The following is a 16,560-nucleotide window of genomic DNA, read 5'->3' on the forward strand; positions in this document are numbered from 1 at the left end:
TAAATTTCTGTTCATTACAAATTACCCTATCTGTGGTATTCTGTTATAGCAACACAAAATGGACGAAGACAACAGTATACTGTTATGAACTATGGTCACCATGCTGTGCACTAGATCACAAAGACTTATTTCTCCTGTTTAACTGAAACTTTGTACCTTTTGACTAACATTTCCCTTTTTCCCATCATCCCATCGCATTCTTACTGTCTTTGAAGATGGAGTATGCCAAGTAGCCCTGAGCCATGTCCTCATCTCGGGGTGAGCACAAGTTTTTCCTGTGCCTGGAATGCTCTCCTAGACATTTGCGTGGCTAGCTCCCTCTCTTCATTCAGATCTCAGCTCATTGTCATCTCAGAGAGGCCCTCCTTGCCCTCCTTCTACCTCCTGCCTTAGGTACACTCTGCCACCTTCTGTCATGGGCTGAATTGTGTCCCCCCTAAATCCATATGTTGACATCTTAACCCCTAGTACAGTAAATCCTCACTTGATGCTATCAATAGGCTCTTGGAAATGTCGACTTTCAGTGAAAGGACATGTAGCAGGTCCTTGAATAACATTGTGTTTTGTTCAGCATCGTTGCCTTGTAACACTGATGAGCAAAACAGTTGCTTCTCTAATATGTTGTTTTACTTAAAGCTACAGTTTCCAAGAACCTATCAATGATGTTGCGGACTGAATGTACCTCAGGTGTAATGTATTTGGAGATAGGGCCTTTTAAGAGGTAAAGTAAATGAGGTCATATGGGTGGGCTGTAATCCAATATGACTGGAATCCTTATAAGAAGAGGAAATGAGGACACAGACACAGAGGGAAGATGACTATCTACAAGCCAAGGAGAGAGGCTCAGAAGAAACCAATGCTGCTGACGCCATGATCTTGGACTTCTAGCCTCTAGCACTGTGAGGAAATAAATTTCTGTTGTTTAAGCCACCTAGTCTGTGATACTTTGCTACGGCAGGCCCTAGCAAATGAATACACTTTGTCCTGTCTTTCCCCCACCCTGCGATATTTATCAGTGCTGGATATTACATATTTGTGTATCTGTATGCTTATTTCCCTGACTAAAATGGAAGCTCCATGACGGCAGATTTCCTCTTGTTCACTGATGTGTCCCCAACACCTGGAATAGTGCCTAGTGCATGCCAGTGCTCAGACACTTGGACATTTGAATGACACATCCCCTCTGTCACTTCTCTCCGGGGCCCAAGGCCACCCTCCTAGGTTACCACAGTGGCTTCCTAATGGGCCATACCCTCACTTGCTTTCCATCACCCCTGAGACCTGGCCCCTGCCTACCTCTCCAGCTTCACCCCTCACATATCTCCCTAGCCAGACCTATAGTATGTTTTAAAAAAAAGGAAATCGCACTTCTCTGGCCTCTTTACCTTGGCACACATTTTTCCATCACCTGACCCCTGACCCACACTCCCTTTTCCTGTCTAATCCAATTATCTCTAGGCCTCCCGTGTTTCTGTTTGTCCTTCAATAGAAGGTTGTTTGTCTTGTCTTTTATTGTATTTCTAGAACCAAGTACAGAGACTGTACAAAGTGGACCTCAGCAAAGATTTACTGAATGAATAAATGAGTTCAGAACGCTGACTTCTCTTCTGTTGGCACCCAGGTGGCTTCTATGCACTCTCCTTCCACTCACCACTAGGGGGAAGCATGGAGTAAAGGAAAACACCAAGTTTTCGCTGGGTTCAAATTCTGACAGCGTATTTATTTCTTTGCAACCCTTGGACGGGTGTTTCTGAGCCTGTTTTTCCTCTCATGTAAAAATGGGCATAATGATACGTACTAATTAGGGTTGTTGTGAGAATTAATTAAGGAAATGTATAAGTGCCTTCAAGTATTCTTATTTTCCCTTTTCTCTTTCATCTCACTTCCCACGAGATTCTTAACTGTGGTAGGTTTCGCAAGCCAAGGGAGCCTTTGGGGATGCTCCTCTGCAGGCAGCGCCCCGTCTCCACCTGCCCTTCCCGGGGCACTGTGCCTGTGTGTGCAGGAGATTTGTACAGAACCCTGGCTCCCTCACTCACCAGCTGTGTGACTGTGGGCATGTCACTTAATTTCTCTGAGCTTCCATTTTCCCAACTATAAAGCGAGGAAGTTAATGTTTATCTACCTGATGATTTGTCCTGAGGATGGAAAATAGGATGTGAAAAGCTCTTCATAAATTCCTAACCTGTCCCTGCCTTGACTTCTTTCTCTAAGGGGCCTCAGAGTGCTGTTGAGGTTTAAAGAATTCCCACAGGAGGCTCTCACCCGTGTATGGCAAAGTGAAAGGCTTCCCAGGACGGAGGAGAGCCAGGCTTGCCAGGGAAGGCCGACTTCATCTGCGGCTCCCCTGATAGCTCTTCCCGAGGGCCTCGTGGCTTATCTTACAGAGCTCCTGGCTCTGGCAAGCCCTGGGATGAAGGACTGTCATTAGACAAGGCCGTTCACTGCCATGTTCCTACTCCCCTGTAACAGTTAGTTCCACGAGGATCGTTAAAAACTACAGAAAGGGGACAGAAACCCTGAAGGGCCCAACTGAAGAGGAAGGAGGAGAGACTTCCCGTCCCACCCTCCCCTAGTCCTCGAAGCACCGGGACCTGGAGTGCTGACCTGTTTATTTTCATTGTAGGAAACTCAGGTCTTTGTCAGTGGTACCTGGCACCCCTTTTCCTCACCTGGAATCCTCTAGGGCACCGCCATCTACCTGCAGAGGAGGCTGGGCGGGCTGCGGGGGGAGAGGTGGGCTAAGGGCACCTACCCTGTCTACTACATGCCAGGAAGGGATCATTCTTCAGCTTTGGGCTAGAGCGTGTCCTGGGGCTGCTAGGCAGCGATGAGTCTCTTCTGCTGGGTGGGGAATTCCCCGGGGAGACGGCTGTGTGCTCTGTTCAGACCCTGCCCTCTAGTGGCCAAGGGGGACTTCGCAGCCCGGCCCCTCCCAGTCCACCCTGCCAGCTTCTAGAAACCTGACCCCTGTCTAAGGCTGGCTGGAGAGAACTGAAAAACACTTTCCCCAGTAAAAAGCTGGTCTTCTCAGGATTCCGCTTTCCATTTGGCCTTTAAATAAAATGTACCTTTTCCTGAAGAAATTGGGAGGGGGGCAGTGGCCCACAGTCACCATGTCTGAGAACTCAAGAGACCACTGATCTTGGAGTCATGTGCTCTGAGTTCAAGTCCTGCTCTGTACCTACTACCTGTGTGACTTTGGGCAAGTCCATTAACTTCCTGTTGGTAAGCCTGTATATCTTTATTTGTGGAATGAGACTCTAATATAGCATCTCCCTCATGGAATTATCCTAGGAATCACATAGATTAGGTATGGAAAGCACTTCCTAATATGAAAAGTGTTATACAAATATAAGCCATTGCTCCTGCTATGCCAGAGGAGCCTCTTTGTGGCTCCTCCGGAGCATTCCTCAGGGCTGTGGGCAGTGGGCGCCTGGGGACCTAGATGGCTTGCCCCTGGGTGGTAAGATCTTGGTGGCTGAAGACTAGGCTGTTTTAGGGGTGTTTAAGCCACATGAAGGATGCTGAAAGAAGCACCTACCTTGGAGAAAAGAGCCAGGGATTTGGATTCCAGTTTTACCACTTTCCTGGGCCCTGTGACCTTGGGCAACTCCTTTAGCATGGCAGAGTTTCTGTTTATCCACATGGAAGGATGGTGATACTATCTGCTGGGGGTGGGGGAGGGGGATGTAAGCAAAATAACCATGTGAAAGGGTATGGAAGGCACTACCTCCTCAGATACAAATGTTGAACCTGCATCTTCTTGTATTTGGGGCTTAAGGAAATAGGATCCAGCAGCTTACTGTAAGCCAAGAAGTTTGAGTCGCTCTGTGCTATACAGAGATTTTTAGAGAAGGCAAGTATGTGTGCTTTGAAATCAAAGGTACAGCTAAGTCAACCAGTAAAGGGAGTGTGCCGGGAGGCTGGGGCCAGTGTTGGTAGAGCTGTTTATATTGGTAGGAAAGCAGGGCATTTTTCTCTGAGGCAAGCCTTTCACAAAGGAAAATATGGGTTTGAGAGAGATTAAAAGTCTCAAAGGTAGGGGAAAGATGTAAGGAAATGGCCTGCACTGAATCACTGCAAAGGACAGTATTCATCAGAGAATTAATTTGGAAGGAAATAGAGTGTGAAATAACAGCAAGGCTTTCAACTCTGGGCACCATGGCCTTAAAAACCCAAGCAGTGCTTCCGAGGCTTGCCAGGACCCAGCCTGGGAGCTACCTCCGGAAAAGCAGCTGGGCGATGCCCAGAGACCACAAATTGCTGAGCTTGGGAGGAACTGATTGAGTGTGTAATTAAGGGGAGGGTTGTATAACACTTGGGTAAGTAGGACTTGATGGTGTCAAACCAGCAGGGCTTTTGGGAGATGAGAGCGCAGTCCCTGGAGCTGTTAGTAACTGAAGCCAGCTGCATAAAGGTAGGCATAGCTTACCTGGGCCTTGCACAGAGAAGGATGGAAGAGATCAGGAAGGGGAAAGGTTGAAGGAATGGTTGTTCTCTAGGTCAAAAATTCCAAAATGCTGAATACCTCAGGGGTTCAGTTCTAGGAGTAAGGTAACATTATGGAACAATGGGGAAATATCCCTGGAAACTGAAGATCAGAGAGCCTGTGGCTTGGCCGAGGTCATATAGCACCATGGAGATTTAATGGATTCTGAACTGTGATTGTACATCTTGGCCAGGTGGCTCACACCTATAATCCTAGCACTCTGAGAGGCTGAAGTCAGAGGATTGCTTGAGCCCAGGAGTTCGAGGCTAGCCTGAGCAACATGGCAAAACCTCATCTCTACAAAAAATTTAAAATTTAGCTTTCCATGGTGGCAAGTGCCTGTAGTCTCAGCTACTCATGAGGCTGAGGTGGGAGGATCGCTTGGGCCTGGGAAGTCAAGGCTGTGGTGGCCCATGTTCGTGCCACTGCACTCTAGCCTGGGTGACAGAGCAAGACTCTGTCTCAAAAAAACAAAAACAAAAGCAAAAACAAACCAGTGTATTTTTCTGTGTCACACTGATGGTGAAGACTGGAAGGTAATGGTTTGGAGTATAAAGGGAATGTCCTTTGATCATGTATGGGGATCAGGAAAGGAAATTGTTTGCAGTATATTTGTGGACAAGATGGGTATGTATGCGCTGGATACTGAAGCAACTAGGCATGTTCACCACTGGTTAAATTACTGGAGCCCTAATCCCTGGTATACAAGGCCTCATGGAATAGGCCCCCTGCCCACATCTCCAGCCTCATCCTCTACCACACTCCCTTTTGCTCTCCCCCAGATCTCAAGGAGTTGGCTGCCTCTTGTCATTTTAGATCTCAGCTTAAATATCACCCTCTCTCACATGGGAATATATGTGTATATGTATATATTTAATTGAGTGTTTATTTCTACAGAGACAACAGTAGAAGCCCAGTGGTTAAACACACAGGCTCTGCAGATGGACTACCCAGGTTGATGCTCCATCCTTTAGGATCCATATGACCTTGAGCAAGTGACAACTTCTCTGCATTTTAATCTATAAAATGGGAACAAGAAGAGTGCTTACCTCATAAGGCTTTGTGAGGAATAAACACATAAAGCATTTAGAGCAATGGCTGGCACATAGGCAAGCTAAAAAATATTAGCGATTATTTGTTTTTAAGTGTTTATTATCCCCTGTAACCTTCTCTGCAAAAAGCAGGAACCTTGTCTGGTTGGTTCACTGCTGTATGCAGTGAACATGCTGGATACTATCTGTAGGTCATAACCTGGCATGTAGTAGGGACTCAGTTTGTACTTACTGAATGAATTTGCTGAATTAATAAAGAAACTAATTCAGTGGTCAGCTGTTCTTCAGGGAAGTGTTCCATGTTGTATGATAGGCCTTTGCCCTATTGGACACGTTTTTTCAAAGATTTGCATAAAATACAACTGAGTAAAGATACAGGGTGCAGACTGGCCACATTTACTGAAGACATACAACTGGGGAAAATCACTTACTGGATGACTAATTGAATGAATGAATAAATGACAGATGTCTTAGATATGTTTGTGCTGATATCAGTTTTAGATCCTAGGCCAAATATTTTAAGATGAAACTTAATGGAGACAAATGCAGAGTTCTGATCTTGGGGCCTCAAAATCAGTTGCCCACAACTGAAGAGGGGTTTTAGTGAGGGATTTGTTCAGTGTGAATCAATAGTATGTGTTCCTCAAAATCCTAAATGTGCAATGGCTATCCTGGTACTGGAATGAAGGAAGTGATGTTCCACCCTGCACAGTTCAGAGCACAGCCAGGGAACTGTGCTCAGATCTGAGAGCCAGACTTGATCGCAGAGCTAGACAAGCTTGTCAATTGGAGAAAGACCATCAAGAGGAAGGGATCAAAGACACAGAGGGCATATCAAATATTTGATTTATGTGGGCACTGAGGACCACACGCAGAACAGTATTGTATAAGTTGCAGGGATGTACAGACTTGAGATCAACATAAGGAAAACCTTTGAAATAATCAGAGCTGACCATGGATGAATTGGGCTACCTTAGAGGGTTCTTTTACTAGAGGATTATAAGCTTACACTGGCATTTAGTCAAAGTATTGTAGAGGGTCACACACGGGCCAGTCCCTGCCTACCATGAGAATCTGAAGTTCTAGGATTCCACAGCATCCTTCATTCTCTGTGAACAGTTTGAGTCAGAGTCAGGCCTCATTTTGCTTTTCATGTGGTCAGGGATGGAGTTTGGTCCTCTAATTAGATGATTCTGAACTTTAAAAGCAGGAGGAGAGAAGTGCTTGAGAATCTGGTGACCCCAGTGTAACCCTATTAAAGTGTTGCTGTTATCCCCACCTTGGGCTGGCTAGGCTTGGGGACTCCAGGGATTAGTAGCTCTTGAAAATGCCTTCCTGCTGTGGCCACCACCATCCCATCATGGGATTTCCACTGTGATGCTTCTTTCTCTATGGCTTTTCTGTGCTACTTTTCAGTGCCCAGGAGGGCAGCAAGAGGGGTCCCTGGGTGTCCCTTCTGAAAGAAGAATCATGATTTTCTGCTTCAGCTAGAACCCTCTTACTGCCCAGCTGGTGTATCTTGTGAGCTTTCTAATTTACCAGAGCAGCCATTTCATATCTTTTTGCATTACAGCCTAAGGCATCTCTCAGAAATGCTCTGATAACTCATACTAGGCATACACACATGTTGTCTGATAACAGTTTCGCAAAAAGCCTATGACATCCAAATGTGAAGCAGCCAGCTCAAAGAGATCAAAGTCAAATATCCAGAGAGAGGCAGAGGCAGGACTCAAACTTTCACCTTTGACCTGAGGATCAGCATGTTTTCCTTCCATATCTGCACATCTGGCTTCCGGGATGTGTCCCTTTGTCTCTTTGCTTTATCTGCTTCATCACACATGGCACCTTTCTCCTTTCACTTCTGGTATCTTTCTTTCCCCAAAGCTTACCGCTACCTGTGCTTCAGTTCTTGTCCTGCTTCTTGTGATCTTCCTGCCAAGGATGGCAGGACTTCTTTTGTGTCCTCAATCCTTCCCACTCAATTGGTTCCTTCCTTTCTGTCTTAAATTAGTAGTACTTCTGTTGTCTTAAACTTTGCTTATTTATATTTTTCTTCTATCTAACCATCCTATTTCTCTTGCCTGGTACTGCCAAACCTACTGAGCATGTATAACTCAGTATCTCTTTGCCTCTTTCACACTTACACCCTTTCCCCCACATGCTTAGGTTTCTCTTTCTTCTGCTTTACCACAGCTACACTCTGGGAGACCAATACATTAATCAATTTCAAGTGCCATCCTTAGTGCCCTCACCTTTTTTGATTGATCAGAAGTATTTGGCCCTGCGGACCACCTCCTATTTCTTGAAAGCCACTCCCCCAACCCCTCAGGACTTATGCAACTCTATATTTTCATAGCTGCCTTAGTCACTGATTCATTTTTATCTGGACAACCATTTCCTCATCAGTTAGATGGGAGAGGTGGGCTAGATCATTTCTGTTTTCTTCCTATTCTGTGAATTTCAGTTTCTTTTGCTGGAACTTCTTCCTGCCTGCGGACTGTGCCAATCCCTCATGACTGAGTTCTTGGCCCTCCACTTGGCTCTCTATTCTCTCACTCCCATAGAGAAATAATCTATATTCATCTCCATGTGGAGGAATTCACATCTCCATATCTAGTCCAAACTGCTCACTCATCCCTGTCTCTTATTTCCAACTGTCCACACATAGACACCACTTCATCACTTCATACTCAACACTCCCTCAACCCCAACAAGGACTTCTCCCCAACTTCCCCAGTTTTTATTCATGATAATACTAGAAGCTTGGGCAAGATTGGGACAGGAAGAGGAAGCTAAGGGCTCTTAAGCTGTATTCTGAGAAAAAAAGTAATGAAGAAGTAAAAGACAGGCTCAGCATCTGGGGGAGAAGATTTAATAGAGGAGAGAGAGAAAATGAAAGCAGTTAAATCCAAATCCCTCTCTTTCCTAATAAGTCTTTCCTAACAACAGAATCTACCTTTAAGCCACAAATGGCCCAAGATTGCTGGGAGGGATTGAAACCTTAGAGCAGTGAGGACAGCACCTGGTTGATGTCAATGAGTTCAGATCTTCCTATTTGGTAGGTAATACCCTGGAGTAGATAAAGTTAAGTTATAGATGTCACTTCAGACAGTAATCTATGAGAAATGAAGATACTCTCAGATTTCTAGTCTCAAAGAACCAAAATACAAAGGCAAATGTGGCCCTAGTTTTTAAAACCCATAAAATGATAGACTCCAGAATTTAAGGACTGGAGAGCTCCTTGGTCTAGAGTGGACTTTTAAACAAAGGAAAAGTCTGTGGAGCACTTAGGAAAGAAAGCAGCAATCATCATTAGGAATCAGTACTTGGCTGAACTATTTCCTTTCTCCTTTAGGTTAACAGACCAGTAGATAGAAGATTCTCAGGAAATTTGATAAGATATTTTAGGTTGCACTTCCCTGTCTTCAATGTGGGCAGCTTCCTTTTCTTTCATGCCATGATGGTGCTTATAATCGCTTATTCAATGTTCGACTTCTTCAATAGACACTGGGTTTGATGAGCTCAGGGTGGGACCACTCCTGACCAGTTCACTGCTGCATCCACAGTTCCTAGCCTTGTAGAGACTGATGAATCAATCAAAGAGTCAATTACTCAATAGGTAGATGGAGAATGTGAGCTGGATGATAAGAGGTAGAATTATAAGTGATTACACAAGTATATTTAAAACATTTAAAAATTTCTGAATTGATGTCACTCTAAAGATTAGCTCTAACTATAAAGTCTTAGAAGACAACACAGGGGAAAAGCTTTATGACATTGTATTTCACAGTGATTTCTTGGATATGATACCAAAAGCCCAGGCAAGGAAAGAAAATATAGATAAGTTGGATTTTATCAAAATTAAAAAAAAAACTTTTAGGCATCAAAGGACACAATCAACAGAGTGAAAAGGCAGCCCATGGAATGGGAGAAAATATTTAAAAATCATTTATCTGATGAGGAATTAATATCCAGAGGATTTAAAGAACTCCTACAACACAACCACCACCAAAAATCCTCATCAAAAAACAGGCCAAGGACTTGAATACACATTTCTCCATGGAGGATACACAAATGGCCAGTAAGCGCATGAAAAGATGCTCAACGTCACTCATCAGAGAAATGCAAACCAAAACCACAATGAGAAAACAAACAAAAATAATAAATGTTGATACGAATGTAGAGAAATTGGAACCCTTGTACATTCTTAGTGGGAATGCAAAATGGTGCAGCTCTTGTAGACAACAGTATGGCAATTCCTCAAAAACTTCAGAGGGAGAAATGGGGAGTTATTGTTTAATGGGTACAAAGTTAGAATTTTACATGATGAAAAAGTTATGGAGATGGATGGCGATTATGATCACACAACAATGTGAATGTACTTAGTGCCATAACACATTAATGTATACTTAAAAATGGTTAAAATGGTCAATTTTTTGCTATGTATTTTTTACTGCAATTTTTAAAAATGGGTGAAAAAAGCACCTCAGTTATGAGCTCCAGGTCTTTATCCTGGGTTCTTGTATCACTTTGATGAAAATATTACCAGCTTTGCTTTTGATAGAAAAGTTAGAACCAATATAAAGATTGTTAGAATAAGTTTCTTAGGACTTTAAGATTGTGGAACAACAGATCAGAATGAATATTGAAATTAAATAGGAATAACTAGAATTCTGAATATAGGATAAAAATAAGCAAAATAATACACAGGATTAGGAGTGATGACTTTTTTTACATGAAAAAGATCTTGAGGTTTTCATTTCCCAAAATTCCAATATAACTCCATAGCAGTTAAAAAAAAAAAAGAAAGAAACTTTTGCCTATTAGTGAAACTGTGCTCAGATAAAAGAAAGTAATAGTCTCACTGTGCTCTCTGCTGATCAGATAGTACTGGGGCACTAAACACTTTATTTCTTCTTTCAAGGTATGTGTAAACTGTGATGAAACAAGATAAAACTATGAGGGCAGTTAGGGAACTCAAAACCTGATCTCATTGGTCTTGATTGATGGACCAGGGCATTTAGCTTGGGAAAAAGAAAATTAGGAGGGAAGTAATAACTGTTTTCAACTATCTGAAGGGCTTGGATGAGAAAGAAGGACTGCTCTTATTCTGTATTTACTCCTACAGTCAGAATTGGGATGAATGGGCAAAAAGCTAAAAGAAGCCTGATTCATTAGGCGGCAGAATTTCTAAATATTAGAGCTAATGACGTTCAATGGAATGGCCTCCCATTATCGGATGGCTCAAGTGGAGGTGCTGGCCACCTGTCAGGGATACTTAGGGCAGTAGGGTGGCCCCTTCCAACACTACGATTCTACCTTTCTTTCAGCTTCTCAGTCTCAAAATCACCACATCGTGTTTGATTCTTACCTCTTCTCCAATGATTGTCCCCATTATCCAATGAAGTCTTGGGGGTTCTTCCTTCACAGCTGTCTTTGCTTCACCCTTTACTCTCCACTGCATCGCCAGGAGCCTCACCTCCTCAACCCCAGAATACGTGCGTGCTTCCAGTCAGCTCTTCCAGCCTGTCCTTGCTTCAATCCATCCTGCTTGCCCCTGCCAGTATCACTTGATAAAACACTTAGCATGTAAGTCCTCTGATTAAGACCAAAGAGTGGGTCCCAATTGCTTCCCATATCAAGATGAAATTCCTTTTCTTGGCCTTTGGGGCTATTCATTCTTCCCTTCCTTTTCAATTTCACATTCTATTATGCACATGATCAATTTTGTTTAAGCTATTCCCTTCGCTGTCATCTGGCCTGCTTTTCTTTATCCGTCCATTCCCACTGCCATTTCCTCATTCATGTTGTTCTCTGTGTGTCCTCCACCCCCAGCCTCATTATAGGTAGGGTCCACCTCATGTACCACAACCAGCATGAAATCTTTCCTGGCCACCCAAGCTCATATGGATCCTTCATCCCTCTCATTTATTTAACAGCTATTTACTGATCTTTGATAGAGTACAGGCACTATGCCAGATGCTGGTGAACAAGTGATGAGCAAGAAAAATTTGGCTCCTGACTTACACACAGTGGGCAAGATAAAATACATAATTGCTATGAAGGATACAGAGTTGTGATACAAAATGATGGTGTGTTTGTGTGTGTGTTGGGCATAGGTAGGTATTTGACAGGGTACTCAGAGAAGACCTGCGGAGATGACAAATAAGCTGAGACCTGAGGGGCATGGAGAAGCCAGCCATTGGGAAAGCCTGGAGTCAAGTATGCCAGGCCAAAGAAGTGGTATGGGTAAGGTCCTGTGGCAAGAAGGCCTTGGCACGCTGGAGATACTGAAATTAGCATGGTTCGGCTGGAGCACAGTGGGTGGGGGAAGGGCATGGAGCAAAACTGAAGAGGCGCTGGGGCCTAGCAGGCCTGCCAAAAATCTTGGGTTTCATAGTAATTACATTAGGAAGCCATGAAAGGGTCTTAAGGAAGAAAGTGGTGTGATTCATACTGGTTTTTTTGTTTGTTTGTTTGTTTTTAAAGACAGAGTCTCACTCTGTCGCCCAGGCTGGAGTGCAGTGGCACGATCTCAGCTCACTGCAGCCTCCGCCTCCTAGGTTCAAGCCATTCTCCTGCCTTAGCTTCCTGAGTAGCTGGGACTGCCGGTGCATGCCACCAAGCCCCGCTAATTTTTGTATTTTTAGTAGAGACGGGGTTTCACCATGTTGGCCAGGATGGTCTCGATCTTTTGACCTTGTGACCCACCCACCTCGGCCTTCCAAAGTGCAGGGATTACAGGCGTGAGCCACAGTGCCCAGCCAATTCATACTTTTTAAGGTTACTTTGTTTATATTGTGGAGAATAGACTGAAGAGCTAGAGTGAAAATACTGGTTAAAAAACAAACAAACAAACAATAAATGAGGCGAAAGATAGTAACTTCATCTAGAGTGATGAAGAAAAGTGCATGGATTTAAGATATGTTTTGGAAATTGGCACGAAAGGATTTGCTGATGGTTTTACATGAGGAGTAAAGAATTAGGAATGACTCCCAGGTGTCTGACATGAAAACTAGGGGATGGACATAATGTCATTTACTGTGATGGGGAAGTGGGGTATGGAGATAAGATGTGAGAGAAATTCAGAGGTTAAGTTTAAGACATGTTAAGTTTGAGGTGCCTGTCAGATTTCTCTCCTGGGCCTGGTTCTTCCTTTGTATGGAAGTGATCCTTGTATTTCCTCATTGATATTATCACACTTTTAAATAATGATGATTTTATTTTAAAGGCCTTGCAGGTACCAAGCATAACAGGAATGAAGAAAATTCTAGGGCTTTTCCAGCCTCATTGACAAGGAAAAAGCAAACTACTCTTCATTGCAGTGTTGACATTTCAAAACTGGCATTTAATTATTTACATACTTTCATATATTAAAGGTACATATACATGTGTATAAGTAAATCTGTATGTGTATATGTGTATATAGAAGTTTTCAATAGCTCAACTACTCACAGCTATCCTAGAGAATTTTACCAAAGCCCAGGAGATCTTCTGCAGTTTGGAGAACAAATCACAGTAATCCACCATCCCCTGTAATCAAATACATTTTGACTGAACCCAATAACAATGACTCAGTTTCTAGCAAGGTGCCAGGCCCAGCCCTTGTCTTCATTTCACGTTGAGAACCAAGCAGCCAGAAGCCAGTACTCCAGAGCCCGTAAAGCACCGCCAAAAGCGCGGCCTTAGATCACAGATCGATTCATGGGGACGGGCAGGAGTCTCCAGGGAAAACAGCTCATGGGGTAGCTGTTGAGCTTCTATGTGGGAAGTGAGGAAAATGAAAGCTCCTGGAAGCTTGGTAAAGATGAGAAACAAACATGAGCTCCTGGGGTCTTTAATAAAAAGAACTTTGGCTGTAGAAAACAAAAAGATTACTGAAAACTTAAATTCACCCTCAACACTAATTAATTGGACACTGGATATAACTGAGATTTGTAAGCTGTTTCTGCCCTTGACCCTGGCTCCAGCCTCTGGAGAATGGAAGAGTGTGGCTAGCACAGAGCTTCGGGTCAGCCCCTCATGAGAGGGGGTTGCTGGTCTAGGTGCAGGCGGTGAGGTATGAGAAACCCAGCCGCCCAGAGCCGCACAGCAACACGCCCAGCCGGCCCCAGTGAAGACATGCAGTTTCCTAGGGCTGGGTTTCTTTAACCTGTTCTTTGGAACCCCAGGGTACCCACATAACTGGGGACACTAAGCGGATATTTTGCAAGAGAAATCTGGGTTCTTTCGTGTTTGGTGAAATAACTGAATTTTCCCATGCTTTAACTATGTGTGAGGAAATAATTTCTGGTTCTTCTGTTTATTTTCTCTTTCTATGGTCATACATACACTCACCGTCTTCCTCTGACAGTATTGATTACCAAGCACAATTAAGCACTGAGACAGAAAGTTAACAGCTGAAGTGGGGTCACCTATAGGCAGAAAATAGATTCGTGTCTGTTTAACAGTAACCCAGATAAGAAGCCATGTTAAATAGAGACAACTTTTATTACAATCCTCATAGCATACCTTCCTTTTAACATTATTTTTATGATTTAGCTCCCTCCAATAGGAAATGTTTGGCCACCCACTGGTTTTGTGCTTTATAAACTTATTGCTTTAAATGTGTTATTAAAATCTTACCACCAAATTAGGATTCCATGACTTTTCTTAAATGTAAGGGTTTGTGACTTTGAAAAAAATTACAGGTCTGAGTTAGAGAAAAGAAAGTAGCAGTGAAGCTCAAGTTGCCTAAACAGCATGGGAAATATGATACAATTTAATGTTACTTCAAGCAAAAGAGATGAGTCTGAGGATTTTGTAGAATAAGCAAATTTTTGCAAGTGATCTTCCTGTGGTTCTCTCACCCCGCCCCCAGCCTATCTTCCACAATCTGATCACCTGATCCCTTGCTTAAAACTTTGAAGTTCAAACTCTTTAGTGGGCCACACTGGGCTCTCTGTGACCCACTCTCTCTCTAGGCTTCTTTCTTTCTTTTTTTTTTTTTTTTTTTTTTTGAGACAGAGTCTCGCTCTGTCGCCCAGGCTGGAGTACAGTGGCGCGATCTCGGCTCACTGCAAGCTCTGCCTCCCGGGTTCTGGCCATTCTCCTGCCTCAGCCTCCCGAGTAGCTGGGACTACAGGTGCCCGCCACTACGCCTGGCTGATTTTTTGTATTTTTAGTAGAGATGGGGTTTCACCGTGTTAGCCAGGATGGTCTCGATCTCCTGACCTCATGATCCGCCCGCCTCAGCCTCCCAAAGTGCTGGGATTACAGGTGTGAGCCACCGCACACGGCCTAGGCTTATTTCTTACTTCTTCACTTCTTCCTCCCTTAAAGAGGCCATCCCATCAGCAAGCCTTTGCTGTTCCCATTTCCTCTGCTTCAGTGCTCACACCACCATCCTCCAGGAATGCTCTCTCCTTTAAGAGTCAGTTCAAAAAATCACCTTTCCTTTGAGGATTCACTGAATTTTCCTTTCTGGCCCATTGCACCCTGTCCACACCTTCACTGTAGCAATCATCATATTGTATCGCAGTAACTGGTTTACACACCTGTTTCCACATCCCAGCCTTTGCACAGTTCTTGATACACAGTAGGTGCTCTATAAATATTTGCTAAATAAATGAGTCCTCGGGTTAAAATGCAACTTCCCTCTCCTTTCAGCACCTTGAAATTACTCGGAAAAGGAAAAGAAATGACTGAAGTGTAGACAGTTTAAGCGGAACACAGCAAGTACCCTGCCTGGGGTGCTCCTGGCCACTAGTTAAGGAGAAAGAATAAATATGGAGACTGGGGTCCCAGCACCTCTGTGGAGCTGTTGTGATTTCTGTTTACAACAGCCTGGCTAAGCAATCTGTGGGACCCAGGGCAAAATGGAAATGTGGAGCCCCTATTCAATAATTAAGAACTCCAAACAGTGACAGTGGAGCCTTAAACAAAGCCGGAGTCCTATCCAACTGCACAGGTGGCACAGATGACCACAGTTGCGTTGTAATGATAATATCAAGAAGTATAGAGCGCAGGGAGGCTGGGAGAAATGTTGGATCCATTTTTTAAGGAGTAGCTTTAAATATGTAAAATTGTTTTCAATTTATTTTCTCATGCCGCCTCCTTCATAAGACCCCTATAATTATGTCTGTTTTCATGTGTAAGTGCAGAATCGTTTCTAAAGTAAATTATTTTATTTTACATTGTTTCAGGGAAAATGCTACATACTTCTAGTTAGTCCTTAAGAACAAATGCTATGAGCCACACACACTCCACAACTTTCCCCTCAAGTGAACAAGTCAATACTGCATTTTCTCCATTCAGTCCCAAACTTCAGGAGAGGAAGGAGAGAAGATTGGCTGGGCTTTCACAGGAATATGTTAATATGAAACATCTTTCATCACTCTTCCACTGATTTTTAAAAAATCTTGCATCAGTTCTCTATGCAGTAGCATCCAGTCTCTCTAAAGGTAATTTTATTTTATAACAATCTTAGTAAATGAGAAATTGTTGCATTTAGACCCTAAATTTGGCTTGTCAGACATCATCGTGATGAAATGGCATGTGCTGATAAAGTGAATGAAGATGTATGATGGGGTATTTTAAAAACTCAGGTGGGGAAGTTGATCTGCACTGCCGCAAGTTCTCCAGCAGGGGGCTGCGAGAGGAGTGCCACACATCCAGCTGCCCACAGCAGCCAGACCCACCGGTCTCTTGCTAGCCCTCTGAGTACCTGCTCTCCTATGTGGGTACCTTTTATGCCTTGACTCCCTGCCTGTGAGTAACAACAGGACCACACACCATGAGTGACTGCAACACTGTTGGGTACAGCAAGGAGGGGAGCGACCCAAGAAGCCAGACCAGCAGACAAATGCCAGGTGGGACCCTTCCTTCAGGTTCTCATCTTGTGCTGCCCATGCTTGGCTGTTAGTCTGTTCTCATCTATATACTTTAAAGCCGGAGAACCCAGAAACATGGCTAAGTTTGTGAAACAAAATCTTCATTTTACTATCCTGATTTCTCTACAACATGAAAGTTTCACTA

At 43.6% G+C, this 16,560-nt stretch overlaps 2 protein-coding genes across 2 annotated transcripts in view; both read left to right on the plus strand.

The window, feature by feature from the left end:
* The window catches only part of ACP6 (acid phosphatase 6, lysophosphatidic), a 38,548-nt gene extending 32,728 nt beyond the window's left edge, over positions 1-5,820 (plus strand). Inside the window, exon 9 of the mRNA XM_024242495.3 lies at positions 5,390-5,820. Coding sequence (XP_024098263.1) covers positions 5,390-5,477 — 88 coding nt within the window. The 3' untranslated portion in view covers positions 5,478-5,820. The remainder of the gene's footprint in view (positions 1-5,389) is intronic.
* Positions 1-16,560, plus strand: part of LOC100447686 (neuroblastoma breakpoint family member 12) — a 2,265,351-nt gene that overhangs the window by 678,112 nt on the left and 1,570,679 nt on the right.

This window comes from Pongo abelii, chromosome 1, assembly GCF_028885655.2.
Source record: "Pongo abelii isolate AG06213 chromosome 1, NHGRI_mPonAbe1-v2.0_pri, whole genome shotgun sequence".
Lineage (NCBI taxonomy): Eukaryota > Metazoa > Chordata > Mammalia > Primates > Hominidae > Pongo > Pongo abelii.